At 34.1% G+C, this 14,320-nt stretch overlaps 1 protein-coding gene across 11 annotated transcripts in view; it reads left to right on the top strand.

Moving 5' to 3' along the window:
- Positions 1–12,751, top strand: part of ERBIN (erbb2 interacting protein) — a 124,651-nt gene extending 111,900 nt beyond the window's left edge. For 6 of the 11 annotated variants that reach the window (XM_053913143.2, XM_053913151.2, XM_053913147.2 and 3 more), the window contains 5 exons: positions 323–466; positions 7,472–7,681; positions 8,660–8,752; positions 9,265–9,339; positions 10,680–12,751. In XM_053913143.2, coding sequence (XP_053769118.1) covers positions 323–466; positions 7,472–7,681; positions 8,660–8,752; positions 9,265–9,339; positions 10,680–10,787 — 630 coding nt within the window. In that variant the 3' untranslated portion in view covers positions 10,788–12,751. Of the gene's footprint in view, positions 1–322; positions 467–853; positions 868–4,947; positions 5,051–7,471; positions 7,682–8,659; positions 8,753–9,264; positions 9,340–10,679 lie in introns of all 11 variants that reach the window. The other 5 variants (XM_053913168.2, XM_053913156.2, XM_053913163.2 and 2 more) reach the window with 5 other exon arrangements.
- The last annotated feature ends 1,569 nt before the right edge of the window (positions 12,752–14,320 follow it).

Genomic DNA, 14,320 nt, shown 5'->3' with positions numbered 1-14,320 from the left:
GTGACATCAATTCCTATTTTCTGACAGACTTCTAATAAGACATGTCATGAGTAATAGCATAAAAGCATATATATGTATGTGCTTCTTTTGGTGTTTAAACTTGAATAGTTGGATTACATGTAATTTGTGTATGTATGTGCATGTTGTCATGTAACTGTGGAAAAATAGTGCCATTTTCTTTCAGTGGGACTGAAAATTCCATATTGCATCATATTTCTGTGTGGTATTGGGCTTACTTATAAATACATCTGTGTACATAACATGTCTTGAGAATTTTGCATGCTACGCTAATCTCTGTTAAATCTGTCCCCTCTTTATTCAGAGCATGCTGTCAAGGTCCTTTAATTCCAATTTCACTGCTGTAAGCAACTGTCACTATGGCAGCTCTAGGGATCTGCATGGCAGCCAAGGTAGTCTTGCCTTGAGTGTTGCAGACGGAAGAGGTTCTGGTGGGCACATTTTTCGAGTGAGTACCTGTAGTAGACAAGTACTTTGAGTACATAGAAGAGAAATAAACCTCACATTTTAATGTTTTAATATTTCTAGAAAATAAAATTTACTGTGGGTTCAGTATCTTGATTACCTCCCAGTTCCTCCATGGCCTTGTGCTAAAACTTTCTGCAAAGCTGATTTTAGTCTTTATCACTTAATTTTCTGTGGTCATAACAAAGGAGGTAGTCAACTCTTTTTATGTAAAAAAGGGCAAGCAATAGAAATAACTATCTGAGAGGTTTTTAAAAAATTATTGTTTGCAATGTCTTTCTCTTAAAATTAGCTTGCTTTCCCCAAATACAGAGGATTTGTGGGGAAGTGTGATTTTCACTTCAGTGATTGAATATTGGCCAATAAAAAGCACTTAAGAACTAAGTGTGAAACTAAGTTTAATCATAATTCGCTAAATGCAATTAAATGTGAGACTGGAGAAAATGTTAATACGTACCAACGAAAAGGCAAAACTCAAATTCTTTATTACCATATTTCAGCCATAGTCATTAGGAGTGATGAAGAAAGGCTTATTTTAATGAAAGGTAAGGTATAAGAATAGCAGAGAAGATAAAACAACAGAACAACTCTGACATGGGTCTGTTTTAAGGTTTTCCTTTAATAACAACTTGAGGTAGTAGCACAGCCTCCAAATATTTCCTCTGCCCCTCTCCTATCCGGAAAAGACCTATCTCCCCGCGCCTACCGCCCCTCCCCCCTTGCCTTACTTTATCCCCACCTCAGTTTTCTTTCCACTAGACTCTGCTTACTTCTGGATCCTTTTCTTTTTCCTGAGCATTCACTGCCCCTCCTTTGCCCCACCTTTTAACACACTCCTGACTTTGCTCTGTTGTGTGCTAGGATAGGAGCAGTCTCCTGGCGTGCTTTGCTCTGTGTATCATCCATCTTGCTCTGCCTTCTGTCACCTTCCACCACTTGGTTCTGCGTTCTGTTACAGTGGCAGCAATCATTTTGTAACTTATCAGATTGAAACGGGGAGAGAAGGGTGATGACTCTTAAGCCCTGGATTTCTGGCACTATTCCAATGGAAGCCGCAGAGCAAAGTCCAGGGGTTTTTATTAACTCAAGGGTAATATTACAGTCATCTGGAACAGTGGTTCTTTACAAATTCTTACACAGTAATTTTTTTTGCTTGTTAACTACTCTTAAATTCAGAGCCTTTGAGTCTGTTGCATTTTACTTTTAATTCATAATACGCTTGTTCTTTTAAAGACTAGATAAACAGTTGTGCATTCAGGCTTGAGTTTAAACTTCAAGCTATGAGCTAAGTTAATTTTTATGCATTCTGAAAGGACATCTCAAAAGCAAAGAAAGAAAATAAAAATTTTCGTTGAATAAATACACAAAATTTGATCAAACCACATCTAAAAATCCTAAGCCATGGTTTTAACTAGCAACTAACTATACATGATACAACTGTTGTAGATACATTTTTTAAGATTACATTATAAACTGTTCAGTTTATATGTATCCTGTGGCATATCCTAATGAAGTAGATTTCAGATTGCTTTTCAACATGATGGTGTAATTTGCATATCTGTGTTGCTAGTCTTGTACTGTTTTAAGAGTAATAATAGTGCTACCTAACACAATCTCTCTAGTTTTCTAAAATATAGCAAAGTGTGTTTAGAGCTAAATTAAAATGAAAAGTTTAGGAATCTTACGTCTCAGCATATTTATAAGAAATATACAGAAATAATGAGATCTATTTTCTATCTAAAGCTATCAGTGAGATAAATTACAAGGATATTATTTGACATATAAAAATAGGAATCCTAGTTAGTTAATTTTTAAAGCATTTCACCAAACCAGTGCTTTTGAAAATACATAGCTGACTAATATTAGTATGATAAAGCTAAAGTAAGTTATATGACTGTGTGTTTATTGGTTTTGTTCATCATTTAAAAGTCCAAAATCCTCAGTGCTGTTAAAAGAATACCAGTTAATTTTTTTACCCCCCCCCCAAAAAAAACCATTTTGTGCTGCTCAACAGGTACAAATTTCAGTTACTCTTAAAATTTTGGACTTTTAACGATGATTAAAAATGTTGCTAAAGTGTTAAAAGCTAGGTATTATTGTAAATAAAACTAAAAGCATCATGAAGAAATAGCTTAACAGTATATATCTGTATATACTTTTTACACATTATAAGAACAGACTTTTGCCATTAACTTTGGAATATGGTGAAAAAGTACTAATTTTCCCCTGGTTTTACTGAAATATAATTGACATAACATTGTATTAACTCAAGGTGTGCATCATGATGATTTGAGATATATATATATATGTGTATATATATATATATATACACATATATATATGACTACCATAATAAATTTAGTTAACGTTTGTCACAAAAATACTAAGATTGATGGCAGTTGTGATGGTAATGTTTTATTTAGTTCTTCATCTCTCTACTGTTTTTATCTAGCACTGTTTTTTTTTCTAATCTCTCACGTGTCGTCATCATTTTGGTTGCACATTTTATTTATTTTTAATTTTTTAAAATAATTTTATTGATTATACTATTACAGTTGTCCCATTTTCCCCCTTCACTCCACTCCATACTGCCCACCCCCTCCCTCCCACATTACCCCCCCATAGTTCATGTCCATGGGTCATGCATATAAGTTCTTTGGCTTCTACATTTCCTATACTATTCTTACTCTCCCCCTGTCTATTTTCTACCTACCTTTTATGCTACTTATTCTCTGTACCTTCCCCCCCTCCCCCTCCCACTCCCCTGTTGATAACCCTCCATGTGAGCTCCATTTCTGTGGTTCCGTTCCTGTTCTAGTTGTTTGCTTAGTTTGCTTTTGTTTTTGTTTTAGGTGTGGTTGTTAATAACTGTGAGTTTGCTATAATTTTTACTGTTCATATTTTTTATCTTCTTTTTCTTAGATAAATCCCTTTAACGTTTCATATAATAAGGGTTTGGTGATGATGAACTCCTTGAACTTGACCTTATCCAGGAAGCACTTTATCTGCCCTTCCATTCTAAATGAAAGCTTTGCTGGATAGAGCAAAGCCTTGTATCTTGGATGTAGGTCCTTGCCTTTCATGACTTTGAGTACTTCTTTCCAGCCCCTTCTTGCCTGTAAGGTTTCTTTGGAGAAATCAGCTGACAGTCTTATGGGAACTCCTTTGTAGGTAACTGTGTCCTTTTTTTCTTGCTGCTTCTAAGATTCTCTCCTTTTGCTTAATCTTGGGTAATGTAGTTATGATGTGCCTTGGTGTGTTCATCCTTGGGTCCAACTTCCTTGGGACTCTCTGAGCTTCCTGGACTTCCTAAAAGTCTATTTCCTTTGCCAGATTAGGGAAGTTCTCCTTCATTATTTGTTCAAATAAGTTTTCAATTTTTTGTTCTTCTTCTTCTTCTGGTACCCTTATAATTCGGATGTTGGAACATTTAAAAATGTCCTGGAGGTTCCTAAGCCTCTCCTCATTTGTTTGAATTCTTGTTTCTTCATTCTTTTCTGGTAGGATGTTTCTTTCTTCCTTCTGGTCCACACCGTTGATTTTCGAGTTCCAGTTTCCTTCACATCACTATTGGTTCCCTGTACATTTTCCTTTGTTTCACTTAGCACAGCCTTCATTTTTTCATCTAATTTGTGACCAAATTCAATCAATTCTGTGAGCATCCTGATTACTAGTGTTTTGAATGGTGCATCTGATAGGTTGGCTATCTCTTCGCTGCTTAGTTTTGTTTTTTCTGGAGCTTTGATCTGTTCTTTCATCTGGGCCATTTTTTTTGTCTTGGCATACCTGTTACGTAAAGGGGTGGAGCCTTGGGTATTCACCAGGACGGGGTAGCCCACATAGCTGCATTGTGATGCTGTATGTGGGGAGGGGTCCGATAGGGAGCAGTGGTGCTTGCTCCACTCTCTGCTGGATTTCAGTCACTCCCTCTGCTACCCACAATCAAATTGGGCCTTTCTGGTGCTGCTTCCCGAGTGGGTGGGTTTGTGTACATTCTAGGACCCTGTGGGTCTCTCCAATGAACTTTCCTGTGAGGCTGGGAGTTTTCTCCTGCTGCTGCCTCAACCCCCACAGGTGTTTTCAATCAGTGGTTTGAGGCTTTATTTCCCCACAGAGCTGGAGCTCTGGGATGTGCAGTCTGCCCCCCAGTCCACCAGCTGCTGCCTCGCAGGCCAGCTGCAGCTTTGCCTGCTCTGTTCCACAATCTCTTGCTGGGTCTGCCAGCCACTGCCCACCCCTCCTACCGGTGTGGATGAATGTTTCTCCTTTGTCTCCTTGGTTGTTGGACTTCCATACAGTTTGATTTTCTGTCAGTTCTGGTTGTTTTTTGTTTTTAAGTTGTTGTCCTTTTTGTTGTGTGAGGAGGCACAGTGTGTCTACCTATGCCTCCATCTTGGCCGGAAGTCTGGTTGCACATTTTAAAGATCATTATTTGTTTACTTTTTATCGTACCCTGATTCGAAGCCTCCCCAGACATCCTTGTCCAGGTGATGTATTCATTTCAGGACAGCACAACTACTCGTCAGCGACACTTAGTCACAGAGATGTTCCTTCAGACAGCTTGAAAGTAGGTGCTCAGGAAATGAATGAAGTAGTGTCTGTGAGCTTATTACGTGTTGTGGCTTTTGAACTAGAAAGAGCATGTATATGCTTTAACACTGAAAACACTTTTATGAGAACTTTCCTCCTTGCTTAGTAAGGATTTTTTTTTTTAAACAGTTGAGAAATAGAATTACATTCTGCTAATTTTCAGTTTATTCCATGATTTTTCCCCACACTGGAGGATCATTTTATTGTTTTGTTTTTTTTTTAATTTCTGTAGTATCACCAACTTACTATTTGAATTGAAGGGATTTTGGCATTCCTAATAACTCTATTTGGAGAGTTAAAGTTGAACCTATCTTAAAATCTTCATTTCGGGATGTTTTATTAGTATTCAAGGCATTTTAAAATACTTTACATGTAATTAGAGATCACTAATTAAAAATATAATTAGAGTCCTGGCTGGTGTGGCTCAGTTGGTTGGGCATTGAGAAGCAACCGATTGATATTTCTCTCTCACATCGGTGTTCTCTCCCTCCTTCTCCTTCCCTTCCCCTCCCCTATCTAAATATAAAATCTTTTTAAAAAGTAATATAATTAAAAGACTTTTTTATATGGTAGAATAGATGATTGTATTCTTATTACTTTTGTAACTAAGGCATTCCATGTTCTAGTATAATCAGATATAATTATGAAGTGTAGTTGTAGATCATATATAAACTTCCACATTGATCTTGAGAGTAGGAACCCAACCACATAACATTTAATTCATATGTGTCTATTTTATCTCTTTTTTTTTGGCGGAGGGGTTCTTTTAGGTAAGCTCTGTTATTCAGTTTCTTTTTAATATCCATTTTATGGTTTCAGTTACTGAGCTTGTTTTATGCTTTTTATTGTCCTGAGCCATCTGTGTATCATAGCTTAATATATTCCAGGATATGTTTAACATTGATGTAGAACGTCAGGCACAAACAAGGATCTAGGTGGCAGGAAGTCTTAAGAATGGGTCAGAAGTAATTATTGTCCGGAGGAAAGAATTGAATCTGCACATAGGAAGAAAATATATAAATACGGGAAAAAAGCAAGTGCTGTCTACAGAGTTGTGCATAAGTAATAAAATAACAGCACAACCACTTAAGTACTCCTGGGCAGATTAATTGCTTAAAATTTACAGTGATCGAGTGGTAAATGCCCAATAGAGAGTGTCAGGGAGTAACAACGCCTTTGTGCCAGTGTGTCATCCTCTCTGTAGTGAAACACCTATGTATGTTTCAGACTTCATAAATAACTGGCTTTCCCAATATAACACAGTGAAAAAGAGGGCTACTTTAAAAAGTGAAAATTTTTTTACCAAAGGCAAACAACTTTGTATCCTTCCACAAGGTTCACAAAGAAAAATATGTAGTTCTGATACTATTGGAATAGTCTTCCCAAATTTTCTACTTTTGGATAATTTTAGGGAAATGGGATTCAAATATTCCCCTTAGAATTTTTCATGATTTCCTTGTGGGTGAGGTTAACTTTTATTAATAATCAACAGGGATCTTTTAAATGACTGAATAGTTTAAGTATATTTCCTTTTTCAATCAAAAGTCTATTCATATATAAGTATTCATAATACAAATGTAACCTTATTTATCAGATTTCTCACTAACAGAGTAAGCTATTAGCTACATTTCTACAAATGTATTTTTAACTCTAAAGTTCAGATTCAATCTCTGAAAAATGAGAGGAGTTATAACCAGGATAATTCTTTCACAACAAAATAATCTTAAGACTTGTTTAGCTTGTGAAAAGTAAACTGGAACCTCGGTTTAATTTTTGTGGTTAATGTTCTATGGAATTAATGTTTAGAGAGTTTAAAAATTGCTGGTACACGTAATGAGGAATAAATGAGTTTTCTACTACATAGCTGAACTGGCTTGTTAATTCTGGAAAGGAATACATAAAGGTAGAAAAGATATAGTCAGATTAGGAAAAAATTCTACCAAAAAATTACTTTTGTTTTAATGAAAAACATGAGTAAATGCATGTCTTATGCGAATGTGAGAGATTTAGTATAAGAAAACATACCCTTTTGATGGGCTTACTTAAGTTTCAAATTTTGGCATACTGTTTACCATTTTAACATTTGGGTATATGAGAATAATAGGTGCATTTATATCAGACAGAAAGTTAATAATGTTAAATGTAAATATGATTTACTCATTTGAAACTTTTAAAGAGTGCATCTATCATCAATCACTCAGGCAAGTTTAGAATTAAAACATTAATGGCTTTTTTATTTTAAAAGTATAAAATTAGAATAAATAGTGTAAGTGGCATGATACTGTGTGATTTAGAATGTTAAACTCTAGTGCTTTTAAAATGCTCCAAGAAGAAAATCCAAATATTTGTAATAAGACATTATTATTGGTCATTTTAAGACACTTCATGTTTTTCTTAGATGCCTTTGAGTAATGGACAGATGGGCCAGCCTCTCATGCCTCAGGCAAATTATAGTCAAATACATCACCCCCTTCCTCAGGCATCTGTGGCAAGGCATCCCTCTAGAGAACAACTAATTGATTACTTGATGCTGAAAGTGGCCCACCAGCCTCCATATACACAGCCCCATTGTTCTCCTAGACAAGGCCAGGAACTGGCAAGGCAAGAGGTAAGAATAATCAAGAATATTTGAAATATGAGACTAAGCTTTTAATGTATTTTATAGGTGACTTAATTATTAGCAATAAATCCATATAGAATTTTAACATAGGTTTTTTTTGTTACCATTTTGTGTTTAAAGATTTGGTTTCCTATTCAGTTTGTAAGATGTTAAACTCGGTGGTTTAATTTGATTGATTTCAAAGTCACAGTCAAATCTCCCTACCCCCAATCTCATTCATTGACGTAGGATGTTGTGTTTTAGGTATGGTTTTTTTTCCTAAGGTGGGTATTTTTCCCAAACTAGTTGGTTATACTCTGGTAATCAGACTTTCAAGAATATAAATAGTAGTCCATTAAACTTGAATTGGCACATTATGGTTTGCTATTGTTATTTGACACCCAGCTTTTGAAACTTGACTACTTTCAGCTTTTGAAATTTGACTATCTCCAAACTACTTTGAGAATCAAATCTTACAAAATACTTTTTTAAAAAGTCACTAGTCATGTATTTTGATAATTTATTGATAAAATGACATTGTTAGAAACTTAGGTAGAGAACAAATGGTTTATTTATTTTGCAACTATAAAATGCCCAACAGATATACTATGTAATACAGATGTTTTACAAAGGGAAACTAATAAAAAAGTACATGCTTTATGTGTTGGTGTATGTCTTTAAAATCAACGATGTCTAAAAAATACAATAGGGTCACCATTAATTGGTTGCCTATCCTTATAAAACAGCAATAGATTAAGTTAGGAGCTTTGCTTTATAATCCCAGCTGTGCCTTTAACTCACTAACTCATTAACATAGTATTCCATGTCATAGTTTCACTTCATCTGCCCAAATATTCAATTTAGATGAATCCTTACATAGGTATGTTGTTTGAACTTAATTTCCCGATATTTAACTGTGAGTGTTACTGTGTTGCAACTTTTTTTGTTATAGTGGTAATGATTTATTTTATTTTCATATTAACTCAGATTCGAGTGAGAGTTGAAAAAGATCCAGAACTTGGATTTAGCATATCAGGAGGTATTGGTGGAAGAGGAAACCCATTCAAACCTGATGATGATGTGAGTTTTATTTATATGTCATTTGAAATACCCATATCCATCCACCCAATACCCACCATAAAGTTTTATTCACTAAGTTAATGCCTCTTAATACATAAGTAAAAATCTAACAGATATTTCTAGAAATCTAGACAGACCACGTATTGATTTCTCTTCTTTATTGTTCAGCTTTTTGTTTTGAAATGTAATCTGTTCAAATTAATTGAGGGATACAAATTTAACTAAAAAATGTAAACAAGCCTCATATTGTAATTTTTTGTTACTATTTTTATGCATCTATAGAAGTTACTTTAACAGTAATCACGGTACTGACGACAAAATCACCAGAGGCAAAAATAAAGATAACATGGTTGGATGTCATAATGTTTTCAGAGAAAGCAAGGAAAAAACCTGGACCACAATTCAAATGTTTGCATATTAAGAAAGAAAGATTGCATCGTGGTGCTCTGTTACTTAGGCACACTGCTTCCTTCCTATTCAATAATATTTTGTTGTTGTTGTTGTTATTAAAGGGTATATTTGTAACAAGGGTACAGCCTGAAGGACCAGCATCAAAATTATTGCAACCAGGTGATAAAATTATCCAGGTAACTAAGATACATCTTTTCATTATTTTCTTTATTTTTCATTTTATAACTAATCTGCCTCCTCATCAAGAAATTATTAAATGCCATTTTATGAAAATACCGTTTTGCAGTAGATAAGGCACACCCATATTTCCCTGTGCATTATACACAGGATTATTATACCCTGTGGTTTATAATCATTATACCTATGTATAATGCGCATCCTTATTCTTCCCTCAAAAATTTGGGCACAAAACGTGTGCATTATAAATGGCAAAACACAGTAAGCATTTTATGAAGTTTATCTTCACATATTTGTATATGAAAATAGTCATATTTCTTATAGGCTACTCTCTAGTGCTTTCACAGTTTAAAATGTTTCCACCTTGTACTCTGAAAAATCTTACTGATATTTTTAAATACATGTTTGGTATATTTTAGCATTTTATTTAAGTTCTGGATTGTCATCTTCTCTAAAATAAGGTGATGAAAGAACCTTCCTTGTGGCCCTGGCCAGTGTGGCTCAGCTGGTTGGAGCACTATCCCATACACCAATGTTAGGGCAGGGGTGTGGAACTCATTTTCACTGGGGGCCACATCAGCCTCGTTGCCTTCAAAGGGTCGCAGTAATTTTAGGACTATATAAATGTAACTATTCCTTCACTGTTAAGGAGTTGAAATTACATTCGGCCCTTTGAAGGCAACCGCAAGGCTGATGTCTTCCCCAGTGAAAATGAGTTTGACACCCCTGGGTTAGGGGTTCACTTCCTGGTCAGGGCACATACCTGGGTTGCAGGTTTGATCCCTGCTTAGGGTGTTTATGGGAGGCAGCCGTTTGATGTTTCTCTCTTTCTCTCTCCCTCCTCCCTTCCTTTCTCTCTAAAATCAATAAACATTTTTTTAAATACTTTTAATTTTAAAAAAAGAATCTTCTTCATGTTACGACAATTAAAGGAGTTAATTCATGGAAGTACTTAGAATTGTGTATCTGGTATACAGTAAGACCTCAATAAATATTTAGCCTAAGTTGTAAGAAGTGTAATATTCTTGGTCTGTTCTCCTTGCAACTTGGTAGCTTCAGTTGCACAGTAGTGCATACACAGAACACCCTGTCTGATGACCCTGTCTTTATAAGTACTTCCTGGCATTGGCCGCCACATAGGGGTCATCTGAAAATAGGTTCCTGAATCCCACCTTCAGAGATTTTATTTAAGGGCCCAGGAGCCTAGATGTTGTTTTAAATTGCCAAAATCATTCTTATTTTCTGCTAGATGTTACTACCTGACAGAAACTTAAATGCCTCAGTGCAAATACATTACTATGAAATGTTTTTCTTAAAATAATTTTCTTCTTTCTTCTAGGCTAATGGCTACAGTTTTATCAATATTGAACACGGACAAGCAGTGTCCTTGCTAAAAACTTTCCAGAACACAGTAGAACTCATCATTGTACGAGAGATTTCTTCATAAGAACTGTGGACAAAAAAGGGGGGTGGGGGAAGACAGCAAGATTTATTAGAAGATACTTGCAGGGGAAATTAATATTTTGACTATTTTTATATATAAAGAAGAACTCAAAAATCATGTTCAAATTTGTACATTAATGAAATAATGGAACTTGTGACTAGAGGGAAAGAACCACTGTACAGTATATAGGGGAGACTGTTGAACTCAAACCATATAAAACTTCTGGTTAGGTTTTTAAAAACATAGCAATCAAGGCTACAAAAACACATGTATGTTGTTTTTGTATAGATTGTAGGTTTATTTTTGGATTTCATATACATGACTGAACTCTGTAAAAGGCTCTAGTTAGCCTTGATTGTAGCCCAGAGGCGGATGGCAGAGCTATCTCATAGCTTTTATGCCCTTATTTTTATTCAACTGATATTAATGTTTTTCAGCTGAAGCTACTTTTTTTTTATGTAGGCAAGAGATTTGAAGTGTTGGCTTTTGCTATGTGAATATTGAATTGCAGAGTGAGTAGGTGAAGGTGGTGCTGGTGGGATCACTTTCCAAGGCCTGATTAAAACAGTTAATTCTTACAAAAATTTGGAAGCAAAGAATGAAAAAACAGCAATCTGTTGATGTGTTTTTATTAATAGAATAATGCAGTAAAAATGTAATGTCTTTTTAAAGAAATAAAAAAGACGATAATTGCATTTTATGAGCGCTACATGATCTGTTCTTATCAGAGCCATTAATTATACATTTGCTACTGGTGATTTGATTTTTAATTTTTTTTTTTAGTCACAGGAATTTTTTAACTCTACTGTAGATGTATGTCCATGATTTTTCTGTGATACACAAATGCCTTGATTTTTTTTTTTTTTTTTGCAAATGGTGATGTTTGCAATTTGTTTTATAATTAGTACTCCATTTTAATGTTAATTTATCATTTTTATTTTAAGCAGCAAATGAAACTAAAATGGCCGGTTTTAAGATTGTGTTGCTATGGCGCAAAATGTACAAAGATTTAGAAGAGCCTCTTGATTTCGTTTGGCCTACATTGCCTTGGTAAAGTAAAAGGAAACAGTACGCATGGCGCTAGGAAACCAAAGCAAGTCTGTGAAACTGGCACAGTGATAGAGAATTGCTGTGGGGAGTTGCAGAGCAAGGGACAGGTCCTTGGGGCCTGCCGGTGTGTGAAAGTGTTCAAATAAAGGGCTGTTTCTACAGGTAACATTAAATGTGAACTCGACGCTTCAGAGTCTTTAAAGGGTTTCTAAGTGTATCAGTGTAGTAGTGTTTTACCGCCAACTGCCTTTGTTCTCATTAGTGTAAGAAATACTTGCTAGAGGTTTATTAATTTTGTTTATCTGAATAAAATTTTGTTTTTGTCTGTCTATAATCAAATAAAAATTGAATAACATGCAATGGTAAAAATAAATGCATGGTTATTTGGACCATAAAAAGTGCCATAGAAGACCAATAACTGTTTTTAGTTGAGGCTAGTGTGGAGCCTTTCATTAGAGCAATATCCAGTAACTGCAATTCATTTTTAATAAGAAATTCAATTTTGGAATTTTTAATGTTATCCTTTGTTCTTCAACCTTGTTTTAAATAAGATTTTTATAGGACTAGCAAAAACAGCAGTTGACATTACTTTTGCAAAAGTGAGTGAGACTGGTTCCTTTCTTGCCAGTCAGTGAACAGGCAGTGCTTTTAAAGACATGTGAGTGCAAATATTGCCCTTCTCTCAAGACGTCATCAACTGGTTATTGTGCTGTATAGTTTTAATAATACCGATTGAAACCCTTTAACAACTCTTTGTAAATTTTAACTCATTTTAGTTGATTTTTCAGTACTATTTACATAGGAATTGATTTTTATGGATATAGTAGAAGAAATGTGCTGTATTTTGATAAAATTCATTTATTGTATGTGTGTTATAATCTCTAAAAAAAGAATGACAAACAGCTTCTTTAAGACAAGCCTCGGTGTTCCTTTTATTCAGTTTATTTTGAAATGTTGTGGCATTGTAATTTCATATCATTTTTTACTTATTTCGATCAGTTTTTTTACAGTCACACTCTGCTTTTAATAGGAACACAAAATAAATATAATTATTATATTTCAATTAGTTTATCCTGAATTAGATACACAAGCTATAATTTTGGAAAAAGAAATAAGCCACAAAGAACAATTGATTCATCGGTGATCTAAACTTAATTGTCTACTTTATATTGAAATATTACAAGTGCAACAGGTATTATATGCAGTTATTTTTTTCTACTGTAGTTATGAAAAAAAATTGTTTAATGTTCTTGTAACACAAAGTTGAGTAAGAAGTTTGTTACCAAGAGGAGTACACGCACTTAAATTAATAGCCAAGGTTTTTTTCTAAAATACCAGAAAATTAAAGTTAAGTAACAACAACTTGTCATTAGAAATTTTGTTTTCGTAACAATAAAGTGTCAATTTTAAATAAAAGAGTAATAATTCAAATCTTTTGAAGATAAAGAAAGGACATTTCAGTTTACATGAAGTTGAGTAATTTGCAGTCAAGGCCCATACCCATAACAGACTCTATTGTAATAAATATTATGCAGCAAACCATCAAAACTTTCTTATATTTAATAACAGTATTTAAAATTGACCACCCTAGAATTTTAAACCATTAAAAATTATGTTTAGGGTAATTTATTCAGTACAGTACTGTTTTCATAAACTAGAGTTTTTCTGATTCATTAAAGAATGATCAGTTTATCTGAATCAATGAAATTACAAAGTCTTCTACATATTTTATAAATGTTTTTCTGATCTCTTTGGACTTAACTATGTTTATATACTTAAAAAAATGTTAAAACACAAACATTGCCATAAATAGAACTAAACTTTTAAGCATTAATTTGCCGTGCTTAAAAGAAAATCCCATTAGCAGCTATGTAACATTTTTATCAGTCACCATTTATAAAACATGCCAAATTTTTGTATATAGCTAGATTGTTTTAAGTAACAGTGGACAGATAGGAAACTAATGCTGTTTACAGTTGTGTGAATTTATAAGATTTAGGGTAAAAAGAATTGTCATAAAGAGAAAGACACACAGCTAGTTTCTTTGATCACTGAGAAAACCTATTGCTGGGTATGATGCAAGTGTAGTTTACCTTAAATTATTGAATTTTACTTCTGAAGGAAGCCATTGAAATGTGAAATATTTTTCAGTTAGTTTGGAATTGGTGATCAGTCCAATCTATTTCAAAGGGTATTTTTTTCTTCTCTTGAAATTCTTAACAACTTATTTTGGCTTAATGTAAATAGATTTCTTGTGAGAGAGACATTGAAATCAAAATTAAAATAACTTTTTTAATCAAAAGCATTAATACACATAATTGATGAAATACAAAGGACAAAAGTATCAGTTTTCTTTTAAAAGGTAATAACCTTTAGGTATTTCCCTTGTTTCTAATAAGAGAGTTCAGAAATGGTTGACAGGTTTCTTTACCTCTGCAGAATTTTTTAAGCCCTGTGGATAGTAAGCATAGATACTCTGTCTTGGA

This window comes from Desmodus rotundus, chromosome 1 (assembly GCF_022682495.2).
Source record: "Desmodus rotundus isolate HL8 chromosome 1, HLdesRot8A.1, whole genome shotgun sequence".
Lineage (NCBI taxonomy): Eukaryota > Metazoa > Chordata > Mammalia > Chiroptera > Phyllostomidae > Desmodus > Desmodus rotundus.
The sequence above is the reverse complement of the archived record's forward strand: the minus strand, read 5'-3'. Positions and strand labels throughout refer to the sequence as shown.